General features: G+C 45.8%; 1 protein-coding gene across 1 annotated transcript in view; it reads left to right on the plus strand.

The window, feature by feature from the left end:
- The window catches only part of COG4 (component of oligomeric golgi complex 4), a 20,126-nt gene continuing 480 nt past the window's right edge, over positions 1 to 19,646 (plus strand). The window contains exons 1-18 of the mRNA XM_040329323.1: positions 1 to 185; positions 1,378 to 1,460; positions 1,733 to 1,847; positions 2,166 to 2,340; positions 4,006 to 4,199; positions 7,828 to 7,933; positions 8,040 to 8,197; positions 9,890 to 9,948; positions 11,135 to 11,268; positions 11,453 to 11,571; positions 14,663 to 14,829; positions 15,042 to 15,207; positions 15,292 to 15,354; positions 16,241 to 16,357; positions 16,445 to 16,537; positions 16,622 to 16,705; positions 17,243 to 17,344; positions 17,826 to 17,954. Of these exons, the coding sequence (XP_040185257.1) occupies positions 66 to 185; positions 1,378 to 1,460; positions 1,733 to 1,847; positions 2,166 to 2,340; positions 4,006 to 4,199; positions 7,828 to 7,933; positions 8,040 to 8,197; positions 9,890 to 9,948; positions 11,135 to 11,268; positions 11,453 to 11,571; positions 14,663 to 14,829; positions 15,042 to 15,207; positions 15,292 to 15,354; positions 16,241 to 16,357; positions 16,445 to 16,537; positions 16,622 to 16,705; positions 17,243 to 17,344; positions 17,826 to 17,954 (2,184 nt within the window). The 5' untranslated portion in view covers positions 1 to 65. The remainder of the gene's footprint in view (positions 186 to 1,377; positions 1,461 to 1,732; positions 1,848 to 2,165; positions 2,341 to 4,005; positions 4,200 to 7,827; positions 7,934 to 8,039; positions 8,198 to 9,889; positions 9,949 to 11,134; positions 11,269 to 11,452; positions 11,572 to 14,662; positions 14,830 to 15,041; positions 15,208 to 15,291; positions 15,355 to 16,240; positions 16,358 to 16,444; positions 16,538 to 16,621; positions 16,706 to 17,242; positions 17,345 to 17,825; positions 17,955 to 19,646) is intronic.

Genomic DNA, 19,646 nt, shown 5'->3' on the forward strand with positions numbered 1-19,646 from the left:
GCAGGATGTGACGAAGAATGAAGGGTCCTGACTCCTAGGGGCCGGAAGTGACGCGGCCTGTCAACATGGCCAGCTCAGCTAGTTACCAGGGAGACCGGAGCCCCTCGCTGACTATGGAGCAGCTCCGATCCCTGACCGACCTGCAGGAGCTGGAGGAGGCCTACGAGCGGCTGTGTGCTGAGGAGGTGCCGAAACACGTCCTGGAGGGGGAGGGGAACTACCGGGAGGGGGTACTGGGGGAACTGTCAAGTATCAATCACTGGGGGGGGACCTGTCATGTATCAATCACTGAGGGAGGGTGTACTGGGGGAGCTGTCATGTACCAATCACTGGGGGGAGGGGGTACTGGGAGGACCTGTCATGTACCAATCACTGGGGGGGGACCTGTCATGTATCAATCACTGAGGGAGGGTGTACTGGGGGAGCTGTCATATATCAATCACTGGGGGAGGGGGTACTGAGAGGACCTGTCATATATTAATTATTGGGGGAGGGGGTACTGGGAGGACCTGTCACGTACCAATCACTAGGGGAGGGGGTACTGGGAGGACCTGTCATTTACCAATCACTGGGGGGGACCTGTCATGTATCAATCACTGAGGGAGGGGGTACTGGGAGGACCTGTCATATATTAATTATTGGGGGAGGGGGTACTGGGAGGACCTGTCACATACCAATCACTAGGGGAGGGGGCACTGGGAGGACCTGTCATATACCAATCACTGGGGGAGGGGGTACTGAGAGGACCTGTCATATATTAATTATTGTGGCAGGGGGTACTGGGAGGACCTGTCACATACCAATCACTAGGGGAGGGGGCACTGGGAGGACCTGTCATATATCAATCACTGGGGGAGGGGATACTGGGAGGACCTGTCATATATCAATCACTGGGGGGGGAGGGTGTACTGGGAGGACCTGTCATGTACCAATCACTGGGGGAGGGGGTACTGGGAGGACCTGTCATGTACCAATCACTGGGGGAGGGGGTACTGGGAGGACCTGTCATGTACCAATCACTGGGGGAGGGGGTACTGGGAGGACCTGTCATGTACCAATCACTGGGGGAGGGGGTACTGGGAGGACCTGTCATGTACCAATCACTGGGGGAGGGGGTACTGGGAGGACCTGTCATATATTCATTATTGGGGGAGGGGGTACTGGGAGGACCTGAGTGTACCAATCACTGGGGAAAGGGGGTACTGGGAGGACCTGAGTGTACCAATCACTGGGGGAGGGGATACTGGGAGGACCTGAGTGTACCAATCACTGGGGGAGGGGGTACTGGGAGGACCTGAGTGTACCAATCACTGGGGGAGGGGGTACTGGGAGGACCTGTCATGTGTCTCTAATAACTTGTACATGTGTCTCTTGCAGAAAGAGGTGGAAGCGGAGCTGCAGACATTGCTCGGACAGCAGGGGGCGGTGGAGAACAAGATGCTGGCTCTGCAGAGGATGGGGTAAGTACCGATGGGTGTGGCCAGAGTGAAGAAAGACCCCATAAAAGGGGCCCTACGCTATGTCCCACTCTCCTTATACTGCGGAAAGCTGTAATCTGATTGGTGACACTGCAGCCTTTGTTCCATGCTGGTGTCTCTTCAATAGAAATCAGATTCTGCCACCTGCAGGGTGTCATGTGATTTATCACATGGGTGACCACAGGGATATACAGAGCACCGGGGACATCCCTGTGTATGAAGAATGAGATGATAATCACTGTGTCTTCTGCCAGGCCCAACCTGCAGCTCATAGAGGGAGACGCCCAGCAAGTGTCCGGGATGATCACCTTTACTTGTAACCTGGCCGAAAATGTCAGCAGCAAAGTCAGACAGCTGGACCTTGCCAAGGTACGTCCGAGGGAGGGGGGGGGATATCCACATCAGGGGATGAGTGGGTGTGGAGCACTGGAAGTATTGGCAAATCTTCATAGTAACACCATGGAGTTCACTGATAACAAGAAGAAATAGAAGCTTTTTTTTTTAGGGGGTTTGTAGCGCCCTCTTCCTCAGGGCTTTATAATGCTTGTATGCTGTATGCGGGTCAAATGATGAAATAGTAGCTGTGATGCCGAGGAGTAGCAGGCTGGCCATTAATCTGGGTGCATCCTTGGGGTGAATTATACGGGTCACTATATACATAATTTCCCCATGTGTCCTCCTCTACAGAGTCGCCTCTATCAAGCCATACAGCGAGCAGATGACATCCTTGACCTGAAGTTCTGCATGGACGGGGTGCAGACTGCTCTAAAGAACGAGGACTACGAGCAGGCCGCGGCACACATACACCGATACCTGTGCCTGGATAAATCTGTTATTGAGCTGAGCCGGCAGGGGAATGAAGGTGATGGCCATGCTCCTTGTTCCTCTGTAGTCCTGGCACAGTGCCACCTCTTCTATGTGTCACACAATTTGAGTGTATGAAACCTGATGCAGTGTGATTGGTAAACCAGCCAAGTGTGGATGGAATTTGTATAGTTTTTAATTTGCGTTTAGACGATTTTTATAGAATGATACATTTTTGGAGTGTGCATTCTCAACTCTTCCCACAGTGTGCAGTCAGGGAGCACTCAGTCCACTTATCGCTGTGCAGTGATCGCTTAGTCCACTTATCGCTGTGCAGTGATCGCTCAGTCCACCTTTCACTGTGCAGTGATCGCTCAGTCCACCTTTCACTGTGCAGTGATCGCTCAGTCCACCTTTCACTGTGCAGTGATCGTTCAGTCCGCTTATCGCTGTGCAGTGATCGCTCACTCTGCTTATCGCTGTGCAGTGATCGCTCACTCTGCTTATCGCTGTGCAGTGATCGCTCACTCCGCTTATCGCTGTGCAGTGATCGCTCACTACACTGTAGCTGCTGACTTTTAATAAGCACACTTACCTGTCCAACGTGCCCGCGATGTCAGCTGCCCGAGGCCGATCCATCCTCCGGATTGTGTGCCGGCGCCGCCATCCTCATTTAAGCCTACTGCGCATGCGAGTCGCTTTGTGAATGGGCACACAGTTCCCAGAAGACAGCGCGCCCCATTTCCCAGGAGGCAACACGAGGAAGAGAAGAGGGAAGATGACTGCGGATGAGAAAGTGGCAGATTTGGACAATCTGCCTAGCAACAGCCATTTCTGGCAAGTATAAAAAATGTTTTTTTTTGTTTGTTTTTTCAAATTTGTTTGGAGCCCCCCTTTTTTTTTTTTTTTTTTTAGGGGTGGACCTCTGCTTTAATTGGACAAGCTGAAAGTGAATGTAAAGTCTTGCTTTTAAAAATAAAATAAACATAACAAACATGTTACACTTACCTGCCCTGTTGCAGTGGATATGCACAGAGCAGCCCTGATACTCCTCTTTTCGGGTCCCTCTTCGCTGCTCCTGGCCCCTCACTCCTGATGAGTTTCTCCCTATAGACCAGCAGCTTGCTATGGGGGCACCCGAGTCGAGTTTGTCCATTCAGACATGGAGCCCCAGCCTGGCCCCGCCCTTCTCCCCTGATTGGCTAACAGACTTTGACAGACGCCGGAGCCAATGGCACTGCGGCTGTGCTTCAGCCAATCAGGAGGAGAGTCCAGGATGGCTGAGAGAATCGTGGGCATCGCTGGATAGAGAAGGGGCTCAGGGTTAGTATTAGAAGGTGCTGTGGGGCCTGCAATACACACAAGTTTTTTTTTTTTGTCTCCAGCTGTGGTGAAACTACAAATCCCATCATGCCTCTGCCTCTAGGAGTCATGCCTGTGATTGTTAGGGTCTTGCAATGTCTCATGGGACTTGTAGTTTCAAAACAGCTGGAGGGCCAATGTTGCCTACCCCTGCTATAGAGGGATATGCTTTGTTCATATTTCATGTCTGAGGCCAACAACCACTTTGGGCCATAAGGGAATCGCATACAGTATATCAGCCCCTTTTGCAAGCATCTTAGAAATAGTTCTAAACTGGTACAGATATAATTTTATACGATAACGGTGTTCACAATACTTCCAGTGTGTAGTAAGCTGTAACTTGCTGCTCATCTGATTTTAGGCAGCATAATCGATGCCAATATTCAGCACCTACAGGAGGCCGAGCAGCAGCTAAAGATTCTGGTCGCAGAGAAGTTTGATGCCGCAACCAAAGCCGGTGACCTGCCACAGGTGGAGAGGTTCTTTAAGATATTTCCACTGCTGGGACTACATGAAGAGGGAATCAGCAAGTTCTCTGCATATCTGTGCCGCCAGGTAACACACCACTATCTCGTCTTTAGTATAAGTTTAGTAGTTTGTATAGTTTTTTCCATTTCTGAATAGAAAGTCCATGTGATTGGAGATTGGGGGAGTGTAAGGAAAACCCAATGAATGAATTGGTATTATGGGTGGGCTTGGTCCAGACAGTAATGCTAACTCTGGGTTGTGAGACCTCCTGCTCCCCCTGGGGATGTTACATAAGGGTGTCTCCCCCTCTGCATGTACTGCTGTAATAAAGGGTTAGTTCACATTTTCCCAAAAAAACGGCATATATAGGTAAGGGGTGCCTGATAAAAACAACGTGCAGCTTTGACCAAAGTTAAAGCGAATCTTTACCCATAACAACTTGAATACAAATTATGCTCTTTTGCCGCATCTTATGTTGTATTATCAAGATGGCTCAACTACCGGTAGTATATTCCCAGGGTGAAAAACCTGAATGGGTGTCTATGGTGAGGACAGCGACTTATGCAATTCCAATTGCAGATTACCTCGAATTGCCTCCCAGAAGGGATAGGTTCCCCATTCTTGCTTTCCCTGGCTGCTTGGGATAGAGTCCGGTACAACCCAAATCTGGTCTCTTCCTTTTCCCCTCTGGCACATCTTTTTGTTTCAATTGTTTTTATTGGTAATTTTTTAACATTTAATACAAGAGTGTAATACATTCTGGAAAGCCCACTTTGGTCCAACATATTACGGAACTGGGTGCATAAAAGAATAAGAAAGTCAAAGCCAAACGGCCCAATAACTCTCGGACCAATGGGTGGCTTCCCACTCACTGGTTAGGTAGTCAGGTCCTGGTTTGTGAAAAAAATTAAGATTCAAAGACTTTGTAGGCAAGATGGACGAGAGTATAATAAGAAATTTGTATTTTATTAATAACGAATCGCTCACAAACAGATAAAGTATAGAAAGAGTTTTAAAAAAAAAACATTTAAACACAGAAAGATACATAAAACTAGGATGTGAACAGAAGGTTGACACCAAATGGACAGCAGTGAGCCCCTGTGAGTCAACGTGTTTCACTCTTTTGCTTCATCAGGACACACTTAGGGATGATTCGAAAATAACAGGTGTCACTATCTATGATAAAACACATCAGTCAGACATTGTATACTAATAACATACAAAAAACATTAGTTGCTGCCATATCCAAAGGACATGCACACAATACACATATACAAATACCTTATCGGCACACAATTAACCCGTATGGGAGACTCCAGATTGGACCCCAAGGCTCATCATATGAGGAGGAAAGAGTAAAAGGTATTCTACCGTTGCTAGCGGCCAAATAATGTAGTCAGGTCCTGGCATATCTTTTCAATAACCCTGTATTCCCCCTGGCTGAGACCCTAAAGCTTTCCATTGGTGGCTCAACAAGGGTTTGTACTGCATTGGTCACTTCGTTACACCCCTGAGGACCTTTCACACTAACACATTGTAAGTCACGGCTGAAGATGCCAGTGTTGCCCCCAAAACTTTTTCCTAGGGAACTGGCAATGTCAAGACTCTTTTTATGCCCTACAAGATAATTTGGCGTAGTGTGTTGTATGTCGGAAGTAATAATGGGGGGAGGAGGGATATGGTTATTCTGACACTAGGGAACAAGTTCATGTTGTGTAATGTTCACCTGTTCAATGCGGTATGTATGATTACTTTTGTATCTGTAGACATATTCTTAGGCTGCTTTCACACTGAGGCGTGCAGCCGCGGTGACGGTATAGCCGCGCTATTTGTAGCGCGGCTATACCGTCGTATTTACCGCGATATTCAGGCGCTAGCAGTGAGGTTTTAACCCCCGCTAGCGGCCGAAAAAGGGTTAATACCGCCCGCGTCGCGGGCGGTATTACCGCGCTTTCCCATTGATTTCAATGGGAAGGCGCGGTATAGGAGCGGTGAACATACCGCGGTAAAGATGCGGCTAGCAGGACTTTTGGTGCACTCCTGCTAGCGCACCGCTTCAATGTGAAAGCCTTCGGGCTTTCACATTGAACACTACAGGGCATGATTTTTCATGCGGTATAGCGGCGCTATTTTTAGCGCTGTACCGCATGAAAAACAAGGGTGCAAAACAAGTGTGCAAGGGGCCTTAATGAAGTATATGTACACTGGAAACTGTTCTACTTTCAATAAAAAAAAGTGACCCCTATTAGAGTTGGTCCCCGTTTTTTGCTTCAAGTTGGTGTAAGGTCACAGGGTGGTTCACTTAGACTATTCTAGTTTTTATTTGCTTAGTTACTCATCGAGTATCTAAATGTCTGTTTTGCACTGGCTCAAACTGACATTGTATATACTGTATACTGTACACTGTATTTTGCCTGGGGCTCCAGCCTGTGCAACACTTATTTTACAATGAAACTTTTGTATTTTGACTTTCTTCTCATAATAAAATTGAAAGAAAAAAAAATATGTTCTTTAGCAGGGAACATACATTCCACATGAATAATTATGCTACCAAAATGTGTGTGCAGTAAATTGCCTCCAGCATTGCTCATATTCTTGCTGAAGCCCAGAGCAATCACTTCCTTATTGAATACTCTACCCCTTTCCTCAAAAAAAAAAAAAAAAATACACATGTCACTTTCTGCAATTAAAATGTGTGTATTTCTTGGCTCAGCTAGAGGGCAAGACTGCAGTAGCTGACAGTGTTTAGATTGCTTAGAGAGAATTGGGGAGATGAGATGCTATGCTTTGTAGGTTTAATTATTTTATGTCTCCCTGGAAGCAGAGTTTGTCCTGACACTTCTGCTATTCTTTTTTTTTTTTTTTTTCTCTCCCTAATCTATCATTGGCACAGTCTCACAGTGTAATTCCTGCAGCTTCCTCCCCTCTCAGCAGCAGTAAATCTTGAAGCTGTCAATGGTTTGGCCTCTAGTGAGACTCCTTCACTGCTCTGATTTTCGGCACAAGAATAGAGAGCACCTGAGGCTGTGCAGAACAGGATGAGAACATGCATGACTGGATTATTTTTTTTTTACCTAGCTATACCTGCTAAAGAGGCATGCATGAAGTAATCTATCAGGACTTCATTTTTTGATAATGCCCTTGCTATAGATGTAGGCCCTTTCTGTACCTCCAGAACCTGGCTGAAAACTCCCACCGATGGTATCATCCCACCCTGCCTTGTTGCTAGGACATTGCTAAGACACTTTTAGGCAAGTCAAACCCCCTTGCATGTGCTTTTGCTTCCTTGTCACAGTAGCTCTGAGCTCAGCAATGCTGTGGCAAAGAAGATGGTGGACCAATCGTTTGGGGGTTTGAGAGCTCACTCCTGTGATGGTGGGGGTGAGCAGTAACAGCTGAGAGTGTCTTAGCATTGCCCTAGCAACAAGACAGGATGGGACAATGTCACCTCTGAGAGTACTTCAAACAGACATTGAAATATATGTAAATAGCCTACACCTATAGTGAGGGCAATATCCAACTTTAGTCAAAGCTGTACAGTTTGTTTTTAACCACAGATACCCCTTACCTGCATAGACAGTTCTTTAGTAAAGGTGAAGTATCCCTTTAAGGGTTCCAACTCAAATCGTCTGACCCAGCAGTGAATGGATTATTCTTGTTTATTGATGTGGATTGTCAATGCATTACCCCTGAGTCTGTACTCCTCACTCTGCAGGTGGCTAAGAAAGCTGAAGAGAATCTGTCCCTGGCCCTAAACTCTGAAAGCAACGAGAGGAGAGCAGCACTTTTATTTGCAGACACACTCACACTGCTTTTTGAAGGTTAGTCTCCAGGACAAAAGCTTTTACAACATGAAATCTGGTGGAAAAGGGAACTTTAAGTCTGGCATGACAAAGGTTTTGCTACATTCCTTGTCCTGTCTTGCAGGTATTGCACGAATAGTGGAAACTCACCAACCTATACTGGAAACTTACTATGGCCCAGGGAGGCTGTACATGCTCATCAAACATCTGCAGGCAGAGTGTGATCGCCAGGTGGAGAAAATCGTGGACAAGTTCATCCAGCAGAGAGATTATCAAAGGAAGGTGAGGAAAGATGGGAATGGGGAAGAGCCCAGATAGAGAAAGGCGAGGAGAAATAGGAATGGCAAGGGGAGATGGGAATGGTGAGGTACCCAATCAGAGGAAGGTGAGAGGGAATGGCGAGGAGCCTAATCGGAGTAATGTTAGCAGAGATGGGACGATGAGGAATTATATTAAAACACCATGAAGAGAGATGAGAATGGTGAGGTACCTATAGCAAGAAAGGTGAGGAGAGATGTAAATGGTGAGGAACCCAAACAGAGAAAGGTAAGAGGTGGGACAACGAGGAGCCCAGCCAGAGTAAGGTAAGGCAAGATAAGGGATGTTTAGGAGACCAATTGGAGGAATTTGAGAAGAGTTGGGGATGTTGTATAGCCTAAAAAAAGCAAGGTGATGGGAGATGGGGAGAAGTCCACTCAGAAGTCTACTCAGAGGAAGGTGAGGAGAGATGGGAATGGTGAGGAGCCCACCCAGAGGAAAGTTAGGAGAGATTGGAAAGGTGATGGGAGATGGGGAAAAGTCCACTCAGAGGAAGGTGAGGAGAGATGGGAAGGGTGAGGAGCCCAATCAGAGGAAAGTTAGGAGAGATTGGAAAGGTGATGTATCCAATTACAGAAAGGTGAAGAGAGATGGGGAATAGTTAGCAGACCAATCGGAGGAAGGTGAGGAGAGATAGGAATGGTGAGGAACCCAAACAGAGAAAGGTAAGAGATGGCATGGTGAGGAGCCCAACCAGAGGAGGGTAAGGCAAGATGAGGGATGTTTAGGAGACCAATCGGAGGAATTTGAAAAGAGTTGAGGATGTTGTATAGCCTAAACAGAGCAAGGTGATGGGAGATGGGGAGAAGTCCAGTCAGAGGAAGGTGAGGAGAGATGGGAATGGTGAGGAGCCCAGTCCTAGAAAGGTGATGAGAGATGGGACAGTGAGTAGCCCAACTAGAGGAAAGTTAGGAGAGATTGGAAAGGTAAAGAGAGATGGGGAATGGTTGGCAGACCAATCGGAGGAAGGTGAGGAGAGATGGGAATAGTGAGGAACCCAAACAGAGAAAGGTAAGAGATGGGGTGGTGAGGAGCCCAACCAGAGGAGGCTAAGGCGAGATGAGGGATCAGAGGAATGTGAGAAGCGTTGGGGGTGTTGTATAGCCTAAACAGAGCAAGGTAATGGGAGATAGGGAGGAGATATGGGAATGGAGAGGAGACCAGTCCTTGAAAGGTGATGAGAGAATGGACAGTGAGTAGTCCAACCAGAGGAAAGTTAGGAGAGATTGGAAAGGTGAAGAGAGATGGGAAATGGTTAGCAGACCAATCAGAGGAAGGTGATGAGAGATGGGACAGTGAGTAGTCCAACCAGAGGAAAGTTAGAATAGATTGGTAAGGTGAGGTATCCAATTGGAGAAAGGTCAAGAGTAATGGGGAATGGTTAGCAGATCAATCAGAGGAAATTGAAGAGAGATGGGAATGGCGAGGAACTCAAACGGTGAAAAGTATGGAGAGATGGGGGACAGTAAGGAGTCTCAAAATAGTGTGGAAAGTTGTGAGTGGTTGCATTATATGTGATGGCAGGTTTTCCACAAGATGCCATTGTCAGGGCAAATCTCCCCATCCATAGGCCTTCTTAGTCATTTTGTCATTGTTGAGTTGTACAGAGAAAAGAGTCAAGGTTATCGTGTCATTCTCTCATGTTTTGTCTCCCAGTTCCAGCAGGTGCAGAACAGTATGATGAGATCCTTTTCCGGTGAAAAGATTGAGCCCAGGTCAGTGCATCTCACTGTTGGTACTTAGTGGGGAACAATAACGGGTACACAAACTTTTTGTCACATTTATAGAGTATTTGTAGCAGTGTCACTTGCCGGACTCTGCCATCATCATTTGTTCTGTGCAACACACAGCCAAATAAACAAAACTCTGTTCTCCCTGCCACTGGGTACAACCTGGACAGAAGGAATGAAGCTAATGAACTATGTTTGCTCCCAGAGATTGTGGAATGTTCAGGTTATAAGGAATGTGTGCTGGACATCCTTTTGATGCCATGTGTTTGGGGATTTTATCCAGTATAGAAGGTGCTACAGGGAGTGTATAATGCCCCGTACACACTGTCGGAATTTCCGACAAGAAAAGTCTGTTAGCTTTTGGTCGGAAATTCCGACCGTGTGTAGGCTCCAGCGGACTTTTCCTGTCGGAATTTCCACCAGCAAAAATTGGAGAGCTGGTTCTCAAATTTTCCAACGGAAAAAATTCCAATCGGAAATTCCGATCGTCTGTAGCAATTCCGTCACGCAAAATTTAGATGCATGCTCGGAAAACAATTTGACGCATGCTCGGAAGCATCGAACTTCGTTTTCTCGGTTCATCGTAGTGTTGTACGTCACCGCGTTCTTGACGTTTGAAAGATTAGAGGACATTTGTGTGACTGTGTGTATGCAAGCCAAGCTTGAGTGGAATTCTGTCGGAAAAAACATCAAGGGAAATGTCTCAGGGTGTACAATATAGATAGGGGACCAGTGTCATGGTGTATTCTGGTTGTGTATTATAACAGAAGGAGGACCAGTCTGGGGGTGTTTTCTGAGTGTGTATTATTGAAGATGGGGTACAGGTATTGGGATGTATTATAGAAGCTCATGGATCCGTTTCCAGTTGCATTCTGAGGGTGTACTACAGCAGATGGGGGACAGGTCTCAGGGTGTATTGTAAGGGGTTATTACAGCAGACAGGGGACCAGTGTCTGGATGTATTCTGAATATGTATTCTAATAGAGGAAGGACAGGTTTGGGGGTGTTTTCGGAGTTTGTATTATATAGGAGCGTATTACAGCAGATGGGAGACAAGTCTTGGGGTATATTTTGAGGGATATAGTAGACAAGCAAACCGGTCTTGGGATGGATTCTGAAAGTGAATTGTTGGAGTTTCTTATGTTGAATTCCGTTGTTTCCTGTAATGCAGAGATTTGGACCCCATCCTTGGCGAAGTGACCCTGATGAGCGCCCGCACAGAGCTCTACCTCCGTTTTATCAGGCGCCGGGTGGTTTCAGACTTTGAAGTGGGGGATTCAGTTGCAGCTGAAGAGGTTAAACAAGGTACTTCCTCTGCCCGAGTATCACCAGATATTACAACCCTTTCAGTGTCTGTAAAACATGTAGATTTACCCCGCAGAGTGTTCAGCATTTAAACATTTACTCTGCAAACATATCTGACATTATTACAGATTAGACAGGATACTTGGGCTCCATCCCACATGACGCTTACTCTCTGTCATTTCAGAACATCAGCAGAGTCTGGGCAAGCTACTGAAACATTGTTTACTGAGCCGAACAATGCAGGAAGTGATCGGGTATTACATCACCATGGAGGAGTATTACATGAGAGAGTCTGTCAATAAGGTAACCGTGATCTCCATGGGTTGGTGGGGGATTCCGAATAGAAAAGCGGAAGATACAGGGGCACAATCAGAATGGCACATGTGGGCAGTATTAACCATCCAAAAAACTTCTGCAACTATATCGTAACATTGAAGTTTTCTCCATGAGCCTTTGTACAATCGTCCAGTCTGGTTCCATCACAGAGGCCAGAGCTGGGGAACGGTACAGGCAGGTGTCATTAAAATAAGATGGGGAATAAAAATGGACTATTGAGGGTTTGGCTAGCCACAGCACTAATGTCACGGGGTGATAAAAACACAAGACAATAGCCCTGTACTCAAAAAATGTAAGTAATTCCTTTGTGTTTACCTTTTTGTACTGTACTGAAGTTGTTTGTTAATATTTTAATATTACTGTATTTATTGGCTTATAACATTCACTTTTTTACCTTGAAAATAGAGGGTAAACTGTGCCTGCGTGTTATACGCAGGAGGCTGTGGAACGTTTTTTCCCTGAAACTTCCCTCTTAAAGTGGAGGTTAACCCAAAAAACTTTTTTTTCTAACATTAGATTGAGGCTCGTTTTGTCAAGGGGAATCTGGTGTTTTTTTTTAAATCGAAGCAGTACTTACCGTTTTAGAGATGCATCTTCTCCGCCGCTTCCGGGTATGGGCTGCGGGACTGGGCGTTCCTACTTGATTGACAGGCTTCCGACGGTCGCATACATCGCGTCACGATTTTCCGAAAGTAGTCGAACGTCGGTGCGCAGGCACCGTATAGAGCCGCACCGAAGTTCGGCTTCTTTCGGCTACTCGTGACGAGATGTATGCGACCGTCGGAAGCCTGTCGGAAGCCTGTCAATCAAATAGGAATGCCCAGTCCCGAAGACCATACCCGGAAGCGGCGGAGAAGATCGCTCTCTAAAACGGTAAGTACTGTTTCGATTTTAAAAAACTACCCGATTCCCCTTGACAAAATGAGCCTCAATCTAATGTTAAAAAAAAAAAATTCGGGTGAACTCCGCTTTAAAGTTAGGGTGCGAGTTATACGCATGTGCTTGTTATACGCCGATAAATACGGCATTTAATAATATTTATTTGTATATTTTCTTGCGAACACTTTCAATAAAAATGATTGAAATAGAAAAAAATGTCTGTTTAACTCAGGGATTCATTTGCACGGTACAATGTAACTAAACAGTCTTTTTGGCTCGGTTCACATATGTGCAAATTGGATGTGTTGTGAACCAGACCAGCTTTGGATGGTGCCGGTTCACATCTATGCCGGTTGTGGTCCTAATTAAAAAAGGGTCCTGTACAATTTTCAGTCTGCTTCGGGTTGAATTAAGTGTCAAATTCGCACCTGAACCGCTGAATGGAAACCTCACCAGACTCTGCACAGAAACCGGCCCTGTATATATGTGAACCCAGCCTTAAAGTGGAATTCCAGCTTACACAAAACCAGCCTTAAAACTGACTCCTCCCTCCTCCCAACACCTAGGTTCACCAACCGGTATAAGAAAGATGTACTGCATATACTTACCCATTTTCAGGTTGCCCCCCTGTGTCAGCCAGCAGCGGCTGCAGGGATATGAGAGTGTGTTCTGAATGCAGCCATTAAAGCCTGGAGCAGTGAGGTCACCCCTAGGCTTTAATAGCCCTTCTGTCATTGGCACTCCCTCCTCTCTTGTGCAGCAACACTGGCTGACACAGGGGAGTGGGATCACATGACCAAGCTGGAATGGCCTGAAAATAAGTGTATATATATATATATATATATATATATATATATATATATATATATATATATATATATATATATATATATATATACGTACGTATACATCTTTCTTACACCAGTTAGTTAGCATAGGTGTTAAAATGGGAAAGGGGGCAATTTTGTGGCTAGGTTAGTTGTAACTGTAGGGTGGTAGTTGCACAAGCAGTTGGTGTGGTTACTTGGTTAGATGTAAGCTAAAATTCCACTTTAATAAATGTACCTGCAGCTTGGCCTTTCTCAATCGCTTTATCGTAGATGAACCCACAAATAAAATTTCAGGTCTCTGAGAACCCCAGTAAAAATGTTATATGTACAGCTCACAATACATTGGCTACACCACATTAGTGGTTAGTGAAATCCATGCCATGTTACTCTAGTGATCAGTGCAGTTTCCCCATCCTTTGGTGGTCACTGGGAAGAATGCTCCTTATATTGGTGTTCAGTGAGAGGAATGCTCCCCTTACACACAGCTAACTTGATCATTGGTGTTGGTGGTTACTTAACTGAGAAACCAGAGAAGTTCCACTGGTTCTGTGTAAGGATGAGCTCTGGCGTGTTCGCATAGAACACATGCAGAGCCCGCCAGGAAGTGTGCACGGCACTGCGCTAATAACAGCCAGGGAGACATTTCACGATCCCCGCAGCCGAGCATCGGTACAATGTCTCCCTGGCTGTGATTAGCACAGCGCCGTGCTCCCTTCCTGGCGGGCTCTGCACGTGTTCTATGCGAACACGCCGGAGCTCATCATTAGTTCTGTGGAATTGCTTCAATGCCAGACACCATCAGGCTGGAGACCAATTCACGCATGCTTACTATTAAAGGAACTACTAGCAACCTCTGGAGGGACCCCCGTTGAGAAAGGCTGCTTAAACTTATTGCCAGTTTGAAGCAGAACACTTGTAACAGCTCATTCTTAATTCTTTTAGCATTGCAGGAACCTGTTGGGAGTTTAATAGGCATATCCTGTCTACTTCTGCTTCTGATGATTGGATTACACTGATGTCATCAGGGGGCAGGGTATAGGAACAAGAGAAATTATTGATAAATTAAACCTCCACTAATATGGTGACCAGCTTCCTGTGAATGGACAAATTGTGCTTTGGTAAAACGCAGCTGCATAATATTTCCTGCGCATACTATATGCTAGGCACTATGAGAAACGCAATCTGCAGTTTAATAGCACCATACTGCGATAACTGGTATGGAGGGTTACCAAAAATGTCTATGCTAAGGAACTGATCTCAGGGTAGCCTGGGAAAAGACAAGGGGTTGGGGCGGATGTCACTGCATATACCAGGGCCTGCTCATTAACGACATCTCCATCCTTTTACAGGCCGTGGACATGGATTCCTATGAGAGGGGGCAGCTGACTTCCAGTATGGTGGACGATGGCTTCTACATAGTGAAGAAATGTATTGGACGTGCTCTGTCCAGCGCCAGCATAGACTGCCTGTGTGCCATGATTAACCTCTCCACCACCATGTTGGAGGGAGATTTCCGGTAACTCTGGGCTATATCCCCGTAATGTATAGAGGGGCTGACAGGTTTGCTGTTTGTGTCAGACTCATAATGACAAAAAAAAAAAACGAGAAATGTATGTGCTGGAAAAGGGGGTCTAACCCATCATCTCTGTACCCCCCTGCTGCCCCTACTGTGTGTTTCAATGCAATCCCTCTCTCATGAAAACACTTCTGTCCCCCATTTCTCTCCAGGGAGGTTCTGTGTAACAAGTTAAGGATGGGTTTCCCAGCCACCACCTTCCAGGACATCCAGCGTGGTGTCACCAGTGCGGTCAACCTCATGCAGAGCAGTCTCCAGCAGGGAAAGTTTGACACCAAGGGCATAGAGAGCAACGATGAGGCCAAAATGTCTTACCTGGTGAGAGCAGGGAACTGTGTAATGGGGAAGGTGGAGGGGAACTGACCCATCACCTCTTACCTGATTGTATCTTCTCTCTTCCAGGTCTGTCTTAATAACGTGGAGGTTTGCAGTGAGAACATCATGACTCTGAAGAAGAATCTGGAGGTAGGCCGGGGTTTATAACAAGGGGCATAGTTAACAGCTGAGCTGACCAAGTCATTTCACTTCACGCACCAGATGTAGAATATCGGTTTTCTGAGGTATCTTAACCTACAGATTTACAAGGACTGCCTGCTTAACCCAACACCCTTACCATGAGATTATTCTTGCATCTAAGTACTAGGAGTACGCAGCTATGGGCTCTTCCAGTTCTTGATTCGGCGGTCACTGACAGTATCGTACCTCCTTCAGGATCCATTACTGGCACTTCTGGGTTTCACCTGGAGCTCCAACACCACAACCAATCAGGAGACAGCTATCCTGATTGGTGCCGGTATTGCAAAGGGTCTTGTAGCTTGACATTCAAGAAACATGTTGCTACCCTACAGCTGAGTCCCCCTTCCTGCTGCAGTACTTACCTTTGTGTACTCGGTGCCTTGCCTTACTAATTGTTCACCCCACTCATTATCCTCTATATCAGGGGTAGGCAACCAGTAGCCCTCCAGCTGTTGTGGAACTATATTTCCCATGAGGCATTGCAAGGCTGGCAGTTACAATTACTCCCAGAGGCATGATGAGACTTGTAGTTATGCAACAGCTGGAGGGCCCCAGGTTGCCTACCGCTGCTCTATATAATACTAATTGTTCCCTCCACTCATCATCCTCTTTATAACAATAATTGCCCCCCCCCCTCCTCTATATAATACTAATTGTTCCCTCCACTCATCATTCTCTTTATAACAATAATTGCCCCCCCCCCTCCTCATCCTCTATAGAATACTAATTGTTCCCCCCCACTCATCATCCTCTTTATAACAATAATTTCCCCCCTCCTCTATATGCTAATTGTTCCCCCCACTCATCATCCTCTAACTCTGCGGTTTCCTTCTAGAATGACTGCAGGAAGCTCTTTAACACAGAATCTGGAAGTGACCATGCCAAGGCCAAGATTGACAGCTGTCTTTGTGACATGGCATCTGTTTCTAACAAGTTCCGAGACCTCCTGCAGGTAAATCTGAGCCACTTGCCCTTTCCTCTAGCCGTTTGTTGGTGCTCCGTGTTCTTTTCTGACGCACTTATATTATTCGCCATACAGGAGGGTCTTGGAGAGTTGAACGGCACAGCCATCAAGCCACAAGTGAAGCCCTGGATTAACCTTTTCCTGTCTGTATCACACAATATTGAGGAGGTAAGTGAATGTTGATGGCAGGTGAGTGTCATCATGTTGGGATTTGGGATGTTTATCTGCTTCTCATTCTGATATCTGCTTTAGGAGGAATTTAATGACTATGAAGCCAATGACCCTTGGGGGCAGCAATTCATAGTGAACCTGGAGCAGCTCATGTCTGAGTTCAAGGTAAGTGCAAGGCTGCTCTGACCGGCCTGTTGGGGTTGTGATCATCTCTGGGTACACGTTGAGGTTATGACCATTTCTGGGTACATGCTGTGTTGCCAGGGTTATGACCATCCTTGGGTACATTCTGAGTTGCCAATATTATGACTATTGCAGAGTATGTACTGTGTTGCAGACGTTTTGACCATTCCCATATGCATGCTGTGCTGCCAGGGTTCTAACTGTTGCTGGGTTCATGCTGTATTGCCAGGGTTCTGACCATTCCCAGGTACAAACTGTGTTGCTGGGGTTATGACAGTTGCTATGTACATGCTGTGTTGCTGTTGTTATGACAGTAGCTGGGTACATGCTGTGTTGCTGTTATGACAGTAGCTGGGAATATTCTGGGGTTATGACAGTAGCTGGGTACATGCTGTGTTGCTGGGGTTATGACAGTAGCTGTGTACATGCTGGGGTTATGACAGTAGCTGGGTACATGCTGTGTTGCTGGGGTTAGATGTATCTGCGGAGAATTTACAGCTGATATCACTGTCTCCGCAGACTGGACTCTCCGCCATCATTTATGAGAATCTCACCAGTCTGCTGACCAGTCTCATTGCCATGGAGCTGGAGAAGGTCATCCTGAAGTCCACATTCAGCCGGGTGAGGCTAAACATTGATCATCGGGGGCATTCTTTAAATCGTATTTTATTTTAAAGCTTTTGTAAAAAAAAAAAAAAAAAAAGAGCAAGTAGCAATTTTTAATAGACATTACTGGATAAATGTATGTATGTATTAAAGCTGAACTCCAGCCTTAGTTTTTTTTTTGTATTAGTCCTCTGCTGTACATCTCCTTAAAGCAGAGTTCCACCCAAAAACGGAACTTCCACTTTTTGGAGCCTTCCCCCCCCTTCGGTGTCACATTTGGCACTTTTCAGGGGGAGGGAGGAGCAGATACCTGTGTAATACAGGTATTTGCTCCCACTTCCTGGCATAATAGATCACCGCGATGACCTACGCCACTTCTGGCGCCTACTCTGCGGAAGGGGATGCAAGGCTTTAAGATAAGAAAAAAAAGATTATATCTAATATGTGATTAGGATTGTGATGGTTTTTCCCTGTTTGTGTCTCTGAATGAGTGTAGCTCGGTGGTCTGCAGTTTGACAAAGAACTGCGCTCCCTTATTGCTTATCTCACCACGGTGACAACGTGGACCATTCGTGACAAGTTTGCTCGACTTTCCCAGATGGCGACAATTCTGAATTTGGAGAGGGTGAGGAGCGCTTTTTGCTGGTCTGTATTTGGTGGATTATTCCCTTAGCTGGAATAGATGGAGAGGGGCAAGGGTAATGTTTGAAGTGGGGTCACACCAGGGTGGATTTAATTTAAATCACTAGTAAAAAGGCTTGATTTAAATCATAATTTTTAAAGAGCAACTGTCATCTCTGTCCTGCAGCGGCTCCTCCTCTGACCCACTGTTCACTCACCGACAGTCCCATTCACTTTAATGGGAAGGCTAGTGATGAGGCAGTGACACAACAAAGGTGAGGGTCATGGGTGCCCGCTTACAGGCTCTGCCATGATGGATCTAAAATGACAGGTGCTCTTTAAATGTAAGGACTTATTCTCGCTGGTAGTTAGATATTTTTAATATTTGCAAACAAAATTAAGGTTTCCTATTTAGAACAATAAGCCATCAGGTTAGTACAACAGCGATTATCGGAACCGATTTTGGGTTAATCACACCTAGTTGGAAAATTAATCAATTTTTTTTATTTAATTAAAACAATAACCTTGCCAGTGCATGTTATCTCAGCTTGCATTTATCGAATGAGTTTAGAAAAAAAAAAAATATTGCAGGATATACAGCCTCATGCTACATAAAAAAAAGTTCCATTTCAGGCTGCATAGATTAAATTATTAATGTATCTTAAATAGAAAACTATCTGTAGCTATATTTTTACTCCAAAAGCATTTTATTAAAATAAATTTGATAAAAAGAATCAATTTTTTTTAATTAAAAAATAAATAAATTGTCGACTTTATACACCCTGGGTCACACTGATTTCAGAGTAAGGCCATAGGGCAACGTGGAAAATAAATGGAATACCCGCGCTTAGGATAAGATGTGGGAAATGTAAATAATGTAAATTATAAGACTGCGGCCCCCCCTCTTTTGTATCCCCAAGAGCATACAAATAAAATTGGGGTGTGGGGGTAGTGGCGCTGTCTGTTCAGTAGCTACTGGCCACTTTAGCCAGTGGCTACTGAACAGACAGCGCCACTACCCCCACACCCCAATTTTATTCCATAGGGCAACATGGACAGTGAGATTGAGCAGTTCAGTGAAATGTATCTGATGATAAAGAGATAATCGTTTCTCAGTAGCAAAGAGATTTAAGAGAAGTTTTTTTATTTCTTTTTTATTTGCTAATCGTACTTACCTGGGTGGATGCATAATCAGACAGATGCTACATCTGTCCCCCCGCGTCTCTGCACTGAGAACCGAGTCACCGAACATTGCCGATGGCTTGGTTCTCACTCCTCCCCGAGAGATGCTGCCTGTCAGTCAGCATCTCTCCTGCTCTGATCCTCCACGCTCATTGGAGCGCTGAGCTGTGGAGGGGTGGGGAGCAGCTTGCTGAGACTGCCATCAATCAGGGCAGCTGGCGGATCCAGACTTCTGAAGTTGGGAATAACGCGCTGCTTTGACTGATAGCAGTGACGTCAGCGGAGAGTGGATTTCCGACCGCTCTCTGCTGAAAACAGGTCACAGAAGTGCAAAATGAGGGAGTGCACTCATGTGACCCTTAGGGGAAGCCCAGCCTAAAAGCTCAGGCTGGACTTCTCCTCTAATCACCAGTATGGCCGGAGGCTGTGTAAAAGGTGATAAACAACGGCTGAAGAGATCTGGCACTAGTTGGCTTGGCCCATTCTAGTTATTTTTTTCAGTTGGGGATTTCCT

Source organism: Rana temporaria, chromosome 11 (genome assembly GCF_905171775.1).
Source record: "Rana temporaria chromosome 11, aRanTem1.1, whole genome shotgun sequence".
In the NCBI taxonomy this organism is placed as follows: domain Eukaryota; kingdom Metazoa; phylum Chordata; class Amphibia; order Anura; family Ranidae; genus Rana; species Rana temporaria.